The sequence below is a fragment of the Berghia stephanieae genome, chromosome 12 (assembly GCF_034508935.2).
Source record: "Berghia stephanieae isolate SIO BIC M18660-M18661 chromosome 12, UCSD_Bste_1.3, whole genome shotgun sequence".
Lineage (NCBI taxonomy): Eukaryota > Metazoa > Mollusca > Gastropoda > Nudibranchia > Aeolidiidae > Berghia > Berghia stephanieae.
The window spans coordinates 38,508,326-38,523,634 of NC_088371.1; the positions used below are offsets into that span (position 1 = coordinate 38,508,326).

Consider the following 15,309-nt stretch of genomic DNA (forward strand, 5'->3'; position numbering starts at 1 on the left):
ACAAAACAGCCGTGGTGAATGAAGATCAAATTTGATACGAATTGCAGTCGAAAGAACCGTTTTCATTCAATGAACATCATCATCATCATCATTGCCTTTTTCACCCTGGGTCAGGGTATAGGCCACAGACAAACAGTTTCCATCCTTCTCTATCCTGAGCTAACTTTTTTATCTCATTCCAGGTCTTACCACTTATCTGTATCCTTTCGGCTTTGTCTGTTGTCCTTCATAAATTCTGTAATTCCAGAAACTCTTCGGTCGCCCAAGCTAAAAAAAGGATTTGTTTTGTCTGTCTGTGTTTCTGTAACGGTTTGAGTTTAACGGAAAGGGGTGTTAACCCTTTGCCAACACCCAAACTGGAGGACCAGGTGACTCAAAGATGGGGGAATCACACACCATTAGTCGCCTTTTACGACACGCTGGCTTGACGTTGGGCTATTCTTGACCCTCTCAGTTGAGGGACCCCGGACACCACACGGGGGCAATGAACATCAACAATGATAATATGACTTGGTATTTTTGGAAGAAACTGGAAACACGAATAGCTGTTCTGTTTATCAACTCACTAAATCCTAGAGATTTTTGCTACTTCTCAAAATTGGAAATGAATATTCAAAAAATGTACATGTGCATCGATCGTTTTATTCAAATTCCCTTAACATGTAAAGATAAAAAAACATTAGCTTTTATATTACGCCTATAATTTGTCAGGCATAGCAACAAGAGGTCCCAAAGGAACCATCAATTCTAGAGATAGTATGCGCTTGGCTAAGAAACTCACAACATTGCCATCCGGAAGTATAACGGACCAACACACAAAACTGTGTGTAACCAGAAACTTTTGTAGACTGGTTAATATAGTTAAGTGAGATTTACTCATAAACGTGGATGGTAAAAAATATTAATAAAGGCCTGAGTGACGTAAACTTTGTTCTATCTATAGTCAAGTTAATACAGTTTAATGAAAATTACTCATAAACGCGTATGGCCAAAACAAAATAAACAAAATAAATAACAAAGACTCGAGTGACGTCAACTTCATTCTATCTCTATAGATAGTTCGAAGATGACGTCACTCATATCTTCGTTATTGTTTTTTGCCATCCGCGTTTATGAGTACTTCTAACCAAACTGTATTAACCAGACTATAAAAGATCATGGTTACACATGGTTTTGTGTGTTGGTCCGTTATACTTTCGGATGGCAATGTTGTGAACTTCTAAACCAAGCGCATACTATCAATAGATAGTTCGAAGATGACGTCACTCAGGTCTTTGTTATTAGTTTTCGCCATCCACGTTTATGAGTAATTCTCTCTAAACTGTTTTAACCAGACTATAAACGTTTAAGGATACACATAGTTTTGTGTGTTGGTCCGTTATACTTTCGGATGGCAATGTTGTGAGCTTCTAAACCAAGCGCATACTATCTATCGACATCAATATTCATGTCCAGATCAGTTCCTTTGATGTGTCTTTGATAGACAATCAGGGTGACCCCTCATTCTTTCTACCGCCGGTCTCGGTCAAAAAGAACACATTTTTAAAATCTTGACCTGAAAATTCTTCCTACACACATTGATCGATTATAATGACCTTCACCTTGTAAACAAAACTCTCTCAAACCTCCGATATTGAAGTCTTGGGTTTGAAAGCATTTGTGATCCCTCGTCTGAAAACGGTATTAATTCGGGATGATTAAGATGCTGAAAATGAAATTTGTAGCCAGAAATATCATGCTTAAGTGGAGTTTATATGCTTTATAGAGGAGAAGGGGTATCATATTTTACTGTGCTAAATACCAACGTTTCATTTTTTTGACCAGTTTAACTATAATTTGACTTTTTAGAATCTGGTCCATCCCGTCTTAATACCGTTTTGAGACGAGGGGTCACATTTAACAAGATGAAGGTCATTTTATTGATCAATATAGTTGAAGGGCGATTTTTCTGCCCACAATGTTTAAAATGTGTTCTTTTTTCCCCCCAGAGAACAACAGCGTGAATGGATTAGGAAGTCAATAAATACATAGACACGCCAGTTTGGTGAAATTGTGTAGGATTAACTTGATTGGGACAGGGATTAACGTTTGGGGTATTTTATATTGACTCAATGGGGGCGATCCATAGATAGTTCGAAGATGACGTCACTCAGGCCTTTGTTATTGTTTTTTTTGCTATCCGCGTTTATGAGTAATGCTCACTGAACTGTATTAACCCGACTTTAAACGTACATGGATACACACAGTTTTGTGTGTTGGTCCGTTATACTTCTGGATGGCAATGTTATGAGCTTCTTAGCCAAGCGCATACTATCTATATTCATGTTTTCGTCCAACCAAATCATCAACCACTTGATTTGTTGCTATCCAACGATTGGACATTTCTGGACAAATGTAAACACGCTGCTTTGTTTATGAAAGTTGTAAACATACCCATGTGTCAAGCTGAACAAAATGACCAATCGTGGTGTTAGATATTTCAAAAGCTGTGAACACTTTTCACTATGTGGGTCATTTTGAACACATTTTGCAATGTGACCAATGACCTCGAGCACATGGAAAGGGAATATAGATCGTGTCCATTTGCGTGTGATCTCCAGTGTCAGTTTGGTCTACTTTATAGTTACTCCTTGCGGCGTTCATGATTCTTGAACGTGTTCCTGACATACATATTATACACATCAGATAACATTATGAACGTTTGATGATGATGATGAAGAAGAAGAAGAAGAAGAAGAAAAGAAAAGAAGAGAAATCGATGAAGAGAGATGAAGGAAGAAGAAGAAGAAGAAGAAGAAGAAGAAGAAGAAGAAGAAGAAGAAGAAGAAGAAGAAGAAGAAGAAGAAGAAGAAGAAGAAGAAGAAGAAGAAGAAGAAGAAGAGAAGAAGAAGAAGAAGAAGAAGAAGAAGAAGAAGAAGAAGAAGAAGAAGAAGAAGAAGAAGAAGAAGAAGAAGAAGAAGAAGAAGAAGAAAGAAGAAGAAAGAAGAAGAAGAAGAAGAAGAAGAAGAAGAAGAAGAAGAAGAAGAAGAAGAAGAAGAAGAAGAAGAAGAGAAGAAAGAAGAAGAAGAAGAAGAAGAAGAAGAAGAAGAAGAAGAAAGAAGAAGAAGAAGAGAAGAAGAAGAAGAAGAAGAAGAAGAAGAAGAAGAAGAAGAGAAGAAGAAAGAAGAAGAAGAAGAAGAAGAAGAAGAAGAAGAAGAAGAAGAAGAAGAAGAAGAAGAAGAAGAAGAAGAAAGAAGAAGAAGAAGAAGAAGAAGAGAAGGAAGAAGAAGAAGAAGAAGAAGAGAAGAAGAAGAAGAAGAGAAGAAGAAGAAGAAGGAGAAGAAGGAGAAGGAGGAGAAGAAGAAGAAGAAGAAGAAGAAGAAGAACGTTTTATATTTTTGACTAGTTTAACTATAATTTGACTTTTAAGAACGTTTTATATTTTTGACTAGTTTAACTATAATTTGACTTTTAAGAACGTTTTATATTTTTGACTAGTTTAACTATAATTTGACTTTTTAGTATTTGGTCCATCCCGAATTTATACCGTTTTGAGACGATGGTTCACAATTAAGCTTGCAGATACAGTGGAAACCGTATTAAGTCAACAATTTTAAAGTCAACTTCTACCACTTAAAGTAGGCACATTATGCTCTTGTTGGTCCAAACGTTTTCTGTTCTATATCTAGACTAAGTGAGTTCCATTGATCATTGGATAAAGTCAATTTCGCTTAAAGTCAACCAATGGGCATGATCTATATTCATGTTTTCGTCCAACCGAGTCATCAATCACGTGATTTGTTGCTGTCCAACGATTGGATATTTCGTAACAAATGTAAACACGCTGCTTTGTTTACAAATATTATAAACATATCCATGTTTCAAGCTGAATCAAATGACCAATCATGATGTTAGATATTTAAAAAGCTGTGAACATTTTTCACTAAGTGGGTCATTTTGAGCACATTTTACAATGTGACCAATGACCTCGAGCACATGGAAAGTTAATGTAGATCATGCCCATTGTCCAGTCCGGTGGGGTTGACTTTATCAGGACTCCACATACAGTCCGTAATTTTAGTAACAGGTCCAGAAACAAAGGTATCTAGTTAAAATCGTAATCTTTGGTGGGATTATAACGATATATAGATATTATCTTACGGTATCTGTGTGGAAGTGGACGTGGAATACTTGCTTGGATCAACAGTATTAAAAAGAAAGAAAGTAATTGAGCTTTTATATAGCGCAATATCCACTAAATGTGCTCAAAGGGCTTTACAAGGGGTCCCTGGTCAATAGCAACATATAACATGTAGCACGGGACATGCCACCTGTTAGGCGATATTACCATTTTTCGGACAGAGACAACGCTGTTAACGGCCAGGTACTCATTTTACACCTGAGTACGGTGAGAGAATGTGAGTATAGAGTCTTTTCCAAGGACTCAACTATGCGCCGAGCGAAGCTCGAACCCAGGACCTTCCGATCCAAAAGCGAGTGTCATACCACAAGACCACATAGCCGCACAGTAACCAGGAAACTCCAGGCGATGGATTGATGTGGTGGTGAACTCATTATTTTATATTATGTTCAAATTTGACATGAACATTTTTTTAAAAATGTCAGTATTTATTTTTGTTTGACTTCCTGATGAAGTACATGTGTCTGAAACATTCATATTGTTTTGTTTGTTTTTTGTTTTGCAGAAATCTATTCTTTTTATTCCCTTCTTTTTTATTGTTGTTGTTGTTAGAATAGACAAAAAAGGGTTGATATCACACACTACTTTGTGTTATTGTTGGACAGCGTGGCTCAGGGGTACGGTCTTTGCTTCGTAACCGAAAGGAACCGGGTTCAATCACCCGCCGGTGCGCTGTGTGGCCTTGAGCAAGTCACCTCGCCTAGGTTTATTTGCGGCGCTGCTCTGACGTCTTTCCTTGGAATAGACCCTAGAGAAAAATTCCCTCCACGGGATGAATAAAGGGAATTTTAATTAATTAATTAGTAAATTATAAATTAATAAATTGAGCTTTTATATAGCGCAATATCCACTAAATGTGCTCAAAGCGCTTTACAAGGGGTCCCTGGTCAACAGCAACATTTAACAATTTTTCGGACAAAGACAACGCTGTTAACGGCTAGGTACTCATTTTACACATGAGTACGGTGAGAGAATGTGAGTAAAGAGTGTTCTCCGAGGACTCAACTATGCGCCCAGCGTGAGGCTCGAACCCAGGACCTTCCGATCCGAAAGCGAGTGTCATACCACTAGACCACATTAGATGATAATCTATTTACACTACTCTCCAATAGCAGCAGTTGTATGTAGAATGAATGAAGCTAACGTCACGAGTATATTTGTAAGGAATTAAAACTAACAAGAAATGAAGCGAATGGAGAAGTGACAGAGAATGATAGAGAATAAAAACATCTGTAGCGATGGGGAGTCGAACCAATGACTCGACTGTTACGGCACCTCCGCCTGGCCAGAGAGGGACGCTCTACAACCCATGCCATCTGACCACTAATTCGCTTTGTAAAAATAACTGTCAGACAGGGAGAGATAGATAGAGAGAGAGAGAGAGAGAGAGAGAGAGAGAGAGAGAGAGAGAGAGAGAGAGAAAAGAAAATCGTCACATTCGTTACGATACAACCGACAGTTTTCTCATTCTGATTTCTCTTGTACATCACAAAATGTAAAGAAATGCTTTGATTACAGCTATAAATTAAATACTGTGTTGTAGACATCATTTTGCTTAACAACATTCTGTATAGAATGCACTTGTTACTATTTTGTTTGAGTAAGAAAAGTCTATTTTTGTGTTAGGGGGGGGGGGGGGGGGTGAATTTTCGGGGGAAATTCTAAAAATGGCTGGTAAGGAGAGTGTTAAAATATAGATAGCATGCGCTTGGCTAAGAAGCTCATAACATTGCCATCCGGAAGTATAACGGACCAACACACAAAACGGTGTGTATCCATGAACGTTTATAGTCGGGTTAATACAGTTCAGTGAGCATTACTCATAAACGCGGATGGCAAAAACAATAACAAAGACCCGAGTGACGTCATCTTCGAACTATCTACATTGAGCCAAGCTAAGCCATAGTATTCGGAGTCTCTGTTTTTGATTTCCCAGTTTATCTGAGTCTGTCCAAGATCGACACAGTCTCATATCATGTCAGCAATGGGATTTAGATCATACATAAATTATTATCTTGAAACGTGGTCCAGAACGAAGCCAGTGTCAGTCCTTGAAATCTCAATTGTGACCCATCGTCTCAAAACGGTATTAAGTCGGGATGGACCAGATACTAAGAAAGTCAAATTATAGTTAAACTGGTCAAAATATATAAAACGTTGGTATTTAGCACAGTAAAATATGATATTCCTTCTCCTCTATAAAGAAAATTAACTCAACGCAAGTCTGATTCTTCTGGCTACAAATTCCATTTTCAGCATCTTAATCATCCCGACTTAATACCGTTTTGAAACGAGGGGTCACAATTCGTCCATGACATAATCCCAATTTGTCGAGGGATTTAGATCATGTATTGATTATTATTATTAGAGCAAGCTGAAACTAAAAGGTTATTAATTCGTACAATAAGAAAAAGACAAATGCAATTTTTAGGGCATCTAAATCGACATAAATGTATTGAAAATCTTGCTCTCACAGGAAAGATAAGTGGTAAAAAGAGTAAAGGTAGACCAAGAAAAATAAATTTGAATAGTTTGATCAGCTGGGTGACAAAGAATAAGAAGAGTAATAATAGTTTTCTTAGGTTATCTGGTCACATAGATGAATGGCGTACCATGATCACCGATGTCTGGCACAGACTTGGAACTTGAAGAAGAAGAATTGATTATCATGTTGTGGAGTGGGCTGGAATTAGAGACCTCAGTTGGACTTTGACTTACTATGACTTTAAGGAAATTTCTTTGACTTAATGTCATTGAAAAAAATAAATCATAAATGAGCTGTAGTATAGCGCAATATCCACTAAACGTGCTAAAAGCACTTTACAATGGTTCCCTGGTCAACAGCAACACTTGACATGTAAAACGAGACATGAATGACGCCTGTTAGGCGATATTACACTTTTTTTCGGACAGAGACAACACTGTTAACGGCCAGCTACTCCTTTTATCAATGAGTACGGTGAGAGAATGTATGTGAGTAAAGAGCCTTCTCCAGCCAAGGACTCAACTATGCGCCGAGCGAGGCTCGAACCCATGACCTTTCGATCCGAAAGCGAGTGTCTTACCACTAGCCGCACACTGTAGTCCTTTTATTTAGAGGTCAAAGTTGAAATCCGTCCAATCAGAGAGTCCTTAGGGTGAAATAGACGGTTAACCCTCTCCTTACCAGCCATTTTCAGAATTTTCCCCCAAAACTTCACGCCCACCCAACACAAAAACAGACATTTCTAACCCAAACAAAAAAAAAAAAAAAAAAAAAGCAACAAGCACATAATATTGTTCGACAACATGAGCTCTATTACAGAATGTCAAATTTTTATAGCTATAGCAATAGCAAAAAGGAATGTCGGTTGCATCGTAACAAATGTGACAATTTTCCAATAGGTGGTAAGGAGAGGGTTAACCAATGCTGGCGGTGGAAGGGATGTGGGGTTTGACATTTCAAAATGAACTCAAATGAAACAATAACATTGTGGAACCGGTACAATTGTAACAATCATAAAACCAGAAGAGGTGTGTAGATACAAACTTGAGCCAGAGAAAGCAGAAAGAAAAAAAAATACAAGAAAAAATAACCCCCCAAAATTGGATTCAATAGGCTGATGTCACGTCAGCCCAGCAACCAACAGCTGGGTTCTAAACAATGAAAATGGGTATTTTTTATTCTTCATGCTGGGTAGAATTTTTTCACATGTCATGTCGTGTATAAAAGTCAAAACATGATCAGATTTACAATGTTTTTTCCCCCTCTGGATACACTTTTATGCTCGTCGGAGAAATATTTCATAAGGGCGTCCGCCATTGTTCCGATTGTTTAGAACCAGTTACTAAGCTACTATACGTCATTACGAGGGAAGTGACATTACGACTGTTAAACCCTATTAGCTTGATGTGCAGGCAAAGTTGGCTTATTTTTTTCAGATGATTTTTAAAAATTGTCTTTTCTTTCTGCTCTGCCAGACATGCATCTATTCCGATTTTGACCCCAGTAATGCAACAGGGACTTCCTTCCCTGTCCAAAATGGCGATTAGCGTCGGGTTTGGTCAAGTGTTTTTGCTAAAGTGACCAATTAAGTGCTTAATGGACAGACATATCATGCAGCATAACAAAGGCTCAGATCTAATGGGTGCTTTTTAATCAGACTTGATTTACGTGGAGAAGGTGGGGGGGGGGGGAGGGAGGGGGGGAGGGGGTTGGTGTAGATATTCACTGGGAGGGACTATTGGCCGAGTCGGGGAAGGGGTAAAGGGGGAGAGAGTGGGAGGGAGGGATCAAAGAAAGAGAGAGAGAGAGAGAGAGAGAGAGATAGATAGATTGATCGATAGATAGATAGATAGATAGAGAGAGAGAGAGAGAGAGAGAGCGAGAGAGAGAGAGAGAGAAGGAAGAAGAGCGAGGAATGCTAAGCGACGCACATTGAAAGAGAACGAAAGAGAAAGAATTAGAGAGATAGAGAAAGAAAGAAATAATGAAAGAGAGAGAGAGAGAGAGAGAGAGAGAGAGAGAGAGTATGTGAGAGAGAAAGAAAGAAATAAAGAGAGAGAGAGAGAGAGAGAGAGAGAGAGTGAGTTAGAGAGCAATACATTACATGATAAAGACAGTTTTGTATTTAAAGAGATAGATAATATATCACACATAGCTATATAAATCGAAGTTAATAGTTTGACTGATTTATAGTTATATACATAATTTTTAAAATCCGCACCTGACGACAGACATACACACACACACACACACACACACACAGACACATACAGACACAGACACACTCAGAGACACACACACAGAGAAAGACAGAGAGAGAGAGAGAGAGAGAAGAGGAGACGAGAGAGAGAGGAGAGGACGAGAGAGAGAGAGGAGGGAGAGAGAGAGGAGAGAGGAGAGGAGGGGAGAGAAGGAGGAGGAGCGGAGAGAGAGAGGAGGAGGGGAGGAGGGGGGAGGAGGAGGAGGGGGAGGAGGAGGAGGAGAGAGGAAGAGAGAGAGAGACAGAAGAGAGAGAGAGACAGAAGAGAGAGAGAGAGAGAGGGAGAGAGAGAGAGAAAGAGAGAGAGAGAGAGAGAGTGGGTTGGGGGGAAGAGAGTTGAAGATTTTTATTGTTTATTGCTTTAGGTCTCTTCCAACACAAATGAGGTTATATGAGAGACCGCTGAAACAAAAAAACAAGCAATCTAACAAAAATAGTACAAATGTAAATCAAAATCATAACCTAAAGATATAAGCTAAACTATAAATAACTAAGAACAAACAGGCAGAAGATTTACAGAAAAAAAAAAATATCCCCTGTCAAAATACAATCACAAACCAAAGAAGCAGGATAGGCAGTAAAGAGAAGAAGAAACGACATCACTATCGGATCGTACACCCATGCGAACATCATAGGTATATGATTCAAGGGTGATGCTCCCATCCAACCACCCGCGAGTTGAAGATTAATCTAAGCGTAATAACGTTATTATTATTAAGAATGCATGCAGCCTTCTCCCACTTGATTTACTTACTCTACAATGCAAAGGCTGGTGGTGGGGTAGGGTATGGTATGGTAGAGCTGGTGGTAGGGTAGGATAGGGTATGGTAGAGCTGCTTGCTTGCTGGACCAGAGGAATCCTGGGATTCCTAATGCCTTAACGAGTTGTAACCACCAAAAGTGGACACTTGATCAAGATATACAAATTAATGAGGCATTCACTTCTTCTGTCTTCAACGGGGAAACGATTTGTTGTTGACACAATGTCCGTCCGTCTAACGGGTGATTTGAAGTTTGTAACTTGGCGCATTAGTGTAGACAGTGGGTAGCTCAATTGATAGGGTGCTTAACTCACTCACTCCTAGGGATTTTTGTTACTTTTCAAAATTGGAAAAAAATGTATTAAATTGATCATGCATCTAGATAGTTTTATTCAACTATAATTAACATGTAAAAACTATAAACAATATCTTTGATAATACGCCTTTCATTTGTCTCAGAAAAATGTAATGAATAGGCATGGGGTAAAAGTAACCCGGGTAAACTACGGATATAGTCGGCTTTAGGGTTGAGTGAGTTAAGACGGACACTGAGTATTAGTAGTTCTCATTCCTAATTGTAGATTTGATTGTTTACATTGTTATAGTGGAAATGCTGATATTCTCGTCGTCATGACTAGTTGGTCTTTGTCTAGCCTGAGTCGGTTTTGACATTAGCATTATAGTAATAATCAGATGAAAAAAGGGACAACAGAATTTGATAGAATGTTGAGACTTTTCCTACGGAAGGCTACTAGCCTATGAGCAGAGAAAAATTGAGTATATATATATATATATATATATATATATATATATATATATATATATATATATATATATAGCGCGCCATATCCACTAAGCGTGTTTAACATGTAAGACTGGACATGAAGCATGCTGGGCGATATTATATTTTTTTTCGAACAGAGATAACGCCGTTATTGACCAGGCACTCAGATTACACCCGAGTACGGTGAGGAAATGTGGGCAAAGAGCCTTTTCCAATGACTCAACTATGTGCCTCTAAGAGGGGAAGAAATTATTGTTCTGAAACTTAGATTAAGTGTACAATGTAGGTTTTTTGTAATACATATATGAAGAGTGGTTTTCTGGGTGGGGTTCCTGACCTCCCGTAGTGGGCAGGGAGGTACTTACTGTGTCGTCTATCCCCTTGTATCTGTTTTCCAACATGCTTTCTGTCTTTGTCGTGGAATGAGATTACTTGGTTTTGTCCTGGCCCTGGCCGGAGTTCTGGCTGAGAGGAAAACAGTCGAATGCCTAGTTATTGTTTTGGGAGACGATATTTTTTCCCCTGTAAATCATGTCTCTGTTATGTATTATTATATTTGTTATTTTGAATGTATAATGTAAGCATTTGAGTGTATTCCTCTTTGTTGGATTTTGTGCTTGTGTCCGGATGAGACTTATAGGTGATCTCAAACTAAGTACATTGGTGGTATGCTCTTGAAATCTACATCTGATCCCTATTTGTTCCCAGTTCCCCTTTGTCTTACTTTTTCTTGGGTGCTTTAATTGTAATTCTTGAACTTTTTACTATCCCATTTTCTACCATTTTACTGGCGCTGATATAACCTTAATGTGTTGCAAGCGCCGTAAATCCATTAAAAAAAAAAAAAAGAGTGGTTTTCCAAACCTCCCTACTCGGGTTTTCCCATTTTGAAATATTGAGGATTATTTCCCCTAAATTATCTCATTCGGTCTGTGATTTTATTTATCATATTTAAAATTCAAATTTACACAACACACAAATCTAAGGGAATTCTTGTGTCTTTTGATGCTTAAAATATACTTTACGTATCACTTTTTCTCACGGATGGAAAATCTCAAAAAATAGAAATATTATGGACTTAATGAATTTTGGAAAACCATATATGTGACCCATCGTCTCAAAACGGTATTACGTCGGGATGGACCAGATACTAAAAAGTCAAATTATAGTTAAACTGCTCAAAAATATGAAACGTTGGTATTTAGCACAGTAAAATATGATATTCCTTCTCCTCCACAATAAAGCATATAAACTCAACTTCAGTCTGATATTTCTGGCTACAAATTCTATTTTCAGCATCTTAATCATCCCGACTTAATACCGTTTTGAAACGAGGGGTCACATATATATACGCCGTTAACAGGGTTGTCTCTATCCGAAAGAGATATTGTAATATCGCCTAAAAGGCGTCATGTCCCGTCCTACATGTTAAATGTTGCTGTTGGCCAGGGACCCCTTGTAAAGGGCTTTGAGCACGTTTAGTAGATATTGCGATGTATAAAAGCTCACTTTTAAAAAACTCCATGCTCCTTAAAGTCTTGATACGAGCCAGACAGGCCTAAAACATCGCTGTAGATATATCGCAAGACTACAATCTCGTGGTACATTTTGAAATATCTTGGCCCATTGTTGTCAATATGTAGATCCCTCTTAGTCATTATTAGATTTGTTTCATAACACGAAATTTAAATATATATATATATATATATATATATATATATATATATATATTATATATAATATATATATATATATATATTTATTAATTTCGTGTTATGAAATATATATATAATATAAATTCAGACTGTTCATATTATGTGCTTTAGTAAAATATCCATTTGTTCTAGGCGGCTATGTGGTCTTAAGGTATGTCACTCGCTTTAGGATAGGAAGGTCCTGGGTTCGAGCCACGTTAAACGTTCTCTTACAGCCAACCAGTACCAGCCCGCCAGGCAAAGCGCTATAACAAATAAATATGCTTGTGGCGCTTTACAAGAGTTCACAAGCCGACACTAACGAATAACACTTAGCACGAGACATCACGCCTGTAATGAGCTTTTATGGTTATTTCAACAGAAAAATTTCTACAAGTCAGGTACTCGTTTTATAACTGGATTGGGTGAAGATATGTGAGTAAATGGCCTTTTTTACAAGGTCTCAACTTTTGTTGTTTACAGCAGTACCCGAACCAAAACCCTACAAATCAAAATGGATGTGCCATTCCACAGGACCATATAAAAGCCATACAATCACCGATTCAAACTACAGACAGTAATAATAATAATAAATTGAGCTTTATATAGCGCAATACCCACTAAATGTGCTCAAAGCGCTTTACAAAGGGTCCCTGGTCAACAGGAACATTTAACATGTAGGACGGGACACTCCAGGGCCTGTTAGGCGATATTACAATTTTTCGGACAAAGGCAACGCTGTTAACAGCCAGGTACTCATTTTACACCTGAGTACAGTGAGAAAATGTGAGTGAAGAGCCTTTTCCAAGGACTCAACTATGCGCCGAGCACGAGGATCGAACCCAGGACCTTCCGACCCGAAAGCGAGTGTCATACCACTAGACCACATAGCCGCGAAACTACAATGGATACTTACGTTTCTAGAGCTTGCCTTAGTCTTGGCCCTGGAATGTGTTCCACTGTCACCGCCGCCATTTTCCACCAAGGCGCCCCTGGGCGTATCCGGCAGCTTGACAGATCCACTTCTTCCTGACATTCTCGATTGTTCCAGAAACTCCTCGATGTTTACACTTCCAAATCGTCCTCTCCACACGCCGAGTCCAACCGAATCGCGACTTATATAACTGCTGCCTTTGAATGGAGCATGTTTGTGTTTTCTAGAATTCGATGTTTTGATCTAAATATGGATTGAGCCTATTTCAATCAATTTTATAACAGTAATCAAATTTTGGTAAAATAAGAAGATCTGAAAAACTGTGTATGAACGCAGCCTTCGTAAAGTTATAGCCCGACAATGACCAAAAAATGACGTCAATTGCCAGTCTTTGGCCAGAAAAGAAAACAAGTCGTGAGTTGTATTCATTAGTTCAACCAATGAAATAACTTGTTTCCACGAGCTCTACTAACGACAACTCACTAGACGCTACACAAACCTAAAAACTGACGACAAACTGCCAGTCCGAGATGGTTCTTGTGTCAGACTATATGTTCACGATGGCTACGGTATGAAGCCGATACAGACAGAGCTATAAAGAAAAATAAAAGAGAAAAAAATACTCCAATAAAATCAGCCTGCTTTGAGTGGGAATCGAACCTCAGACCTCACGATTGCCTGTCAGAGATAATGGTAGCGTGTCTGACCGTTGCCATCGTTAACAAATACAGCCTGACACTAGAACATTCTAGGACTGGCAGGTTTGTGTAGCGTCTAGTGAGTTGTCGTTAGTAGAGCTCATGGAAACAAGTTATTTCACTGGTTGAGCTATTGAATACAACTCACGATTTGTTTTCTCCTATGGCAAAAGACTGGCATTTTGACGCCATTTTTTGGTCAGTGCCAGCCTATAGATAGTATGCGCTTGGCTAAGAAGCTCATAACATTGCCATCCGGAAGTATAACGGACCAACACACAAACTGTGTGTAACCATGAACTTTTATTGTCGGGTTAATACAGTTTAGTGAGAATCACTCACAAACGCGGATGGCAAAATACAATAACAAAGGCTCGAGTGACGTCATCTTCATTCTATCTATAACTTTACGATGACTACGGACCGGTAATACGAGCAGACCTGCCAACCTTTCATATCCCAAAAGTGGAATCAAAACTTCAGAAAATAGGAATTTGAGACAAAAAATAGGAATTTCTTACCAATGGATAATTCTGTATCAAACTTACCACCATCTTTGTCATCAAACACACATAAAGAAAGTATTCTGGCACAGCTAGCAAAACTACATATTATCCCATGTGTTAGGGATTGAAATTGGAATACGATTAATTTTCTTACCAAGCTCCCTTTTGGCTATCATTAAAAAAAAATCACCTTTTAACCCCCCCCCCCCTCCCCACTCCTTTTTTTCATTATCATCATTTTTAAAGATCGGAATTTTTTGAGACTATGGTGGAATAGTGGAAAAAGAGAGAAGTGAAAATAGGAATGTTTCCGCCAAAAGCGGAAGGGTTGGCAGGTATGTAAGAGGTTCTGGGGTTCGTTCCCAAGTCGAGGAATGCTGATATTTTGGATTTTTTTTTCTTCTAGTATTTTCTTGTGTTCTCTAGTCGGCAGTGTTTTATACAGAATGTTGGATCCTACACTTTCGCCTGGCAAGATGTAGATACCCGAAATATGGCCTTCACCTTCAACATTTATGAAAAATCGAGAACCTAATTTTCTTATTGAGTTATTGAGCGTTACAAAAACCATGTAACCAACTTCCAAAAGATAAAAAGAATAGGTAAACAGATAAATAAATAAGTAAATGAATAAATAAATAGATAAATAAATCAATCAATCAATAAATAAATAAAAGCCACTGTTAGTGTGAAACGGTTTCGAAATGTCTGCAATGCGCATATTTCGTCACGAGTTGTTAAAATGAACTCACAGTGTCACAGGCAACTTTGAATTCATAAGTTTTAACTTTTTTCACAATGCAAACAATCTAATTGAGTTATCAAATTAAAGCTGTAATCTAATCTCACACAAATCTATATCCAGTAGAGAACAACAAACAAAAAAACCCCGTTGATATTTGTCCCGTGTGTGTTTCGATAAAAATCCTTTTGGTGTATTGAAATTGGTGGACGGACGGACGGGTGTTAAGCGGGGCTTTACGATCGTGGTACGAGCAAGCGGTTCT

The 15,309-nt window shown here is 38.4% G+C and overlaps 1 protein-coding gene across 4 annotated transcripts in view; it reads right to left on the reverse strand.

The window, feature by feature from the left end:
- The window catches only part of LOC144957769 (uncharacterized), a 56,081-nt gene extending 40,772 nt beyond the window's left edge, over positions 1-15,309 (reverse strand). Inside the window, exons 1-2 of one of the 4 annotated variants that reach the window (XM_078889181.1) lie at positions 15,152-15,309; positions 13,081-13,341 (exon numbers count right to left, since the gene is read on the reverse strand). In XM_078889181.1, coding sequence (XP_078745307.1) covers positions 13,081-13,200 — 120 coding nt within the window. In that variant the 5' untranslated portion in view covers positions 13,201-13,341; positions 15,152-15,309. Of the gene's footprint in view, positions 1-13,080; positions 13,691-15,054 lie in introns of all 4 variants that reach the window. The other 3 variants (XM_078889180.1, XM_078889179.1, XM_078889182.1) reach the window with 3 other exon arrangements.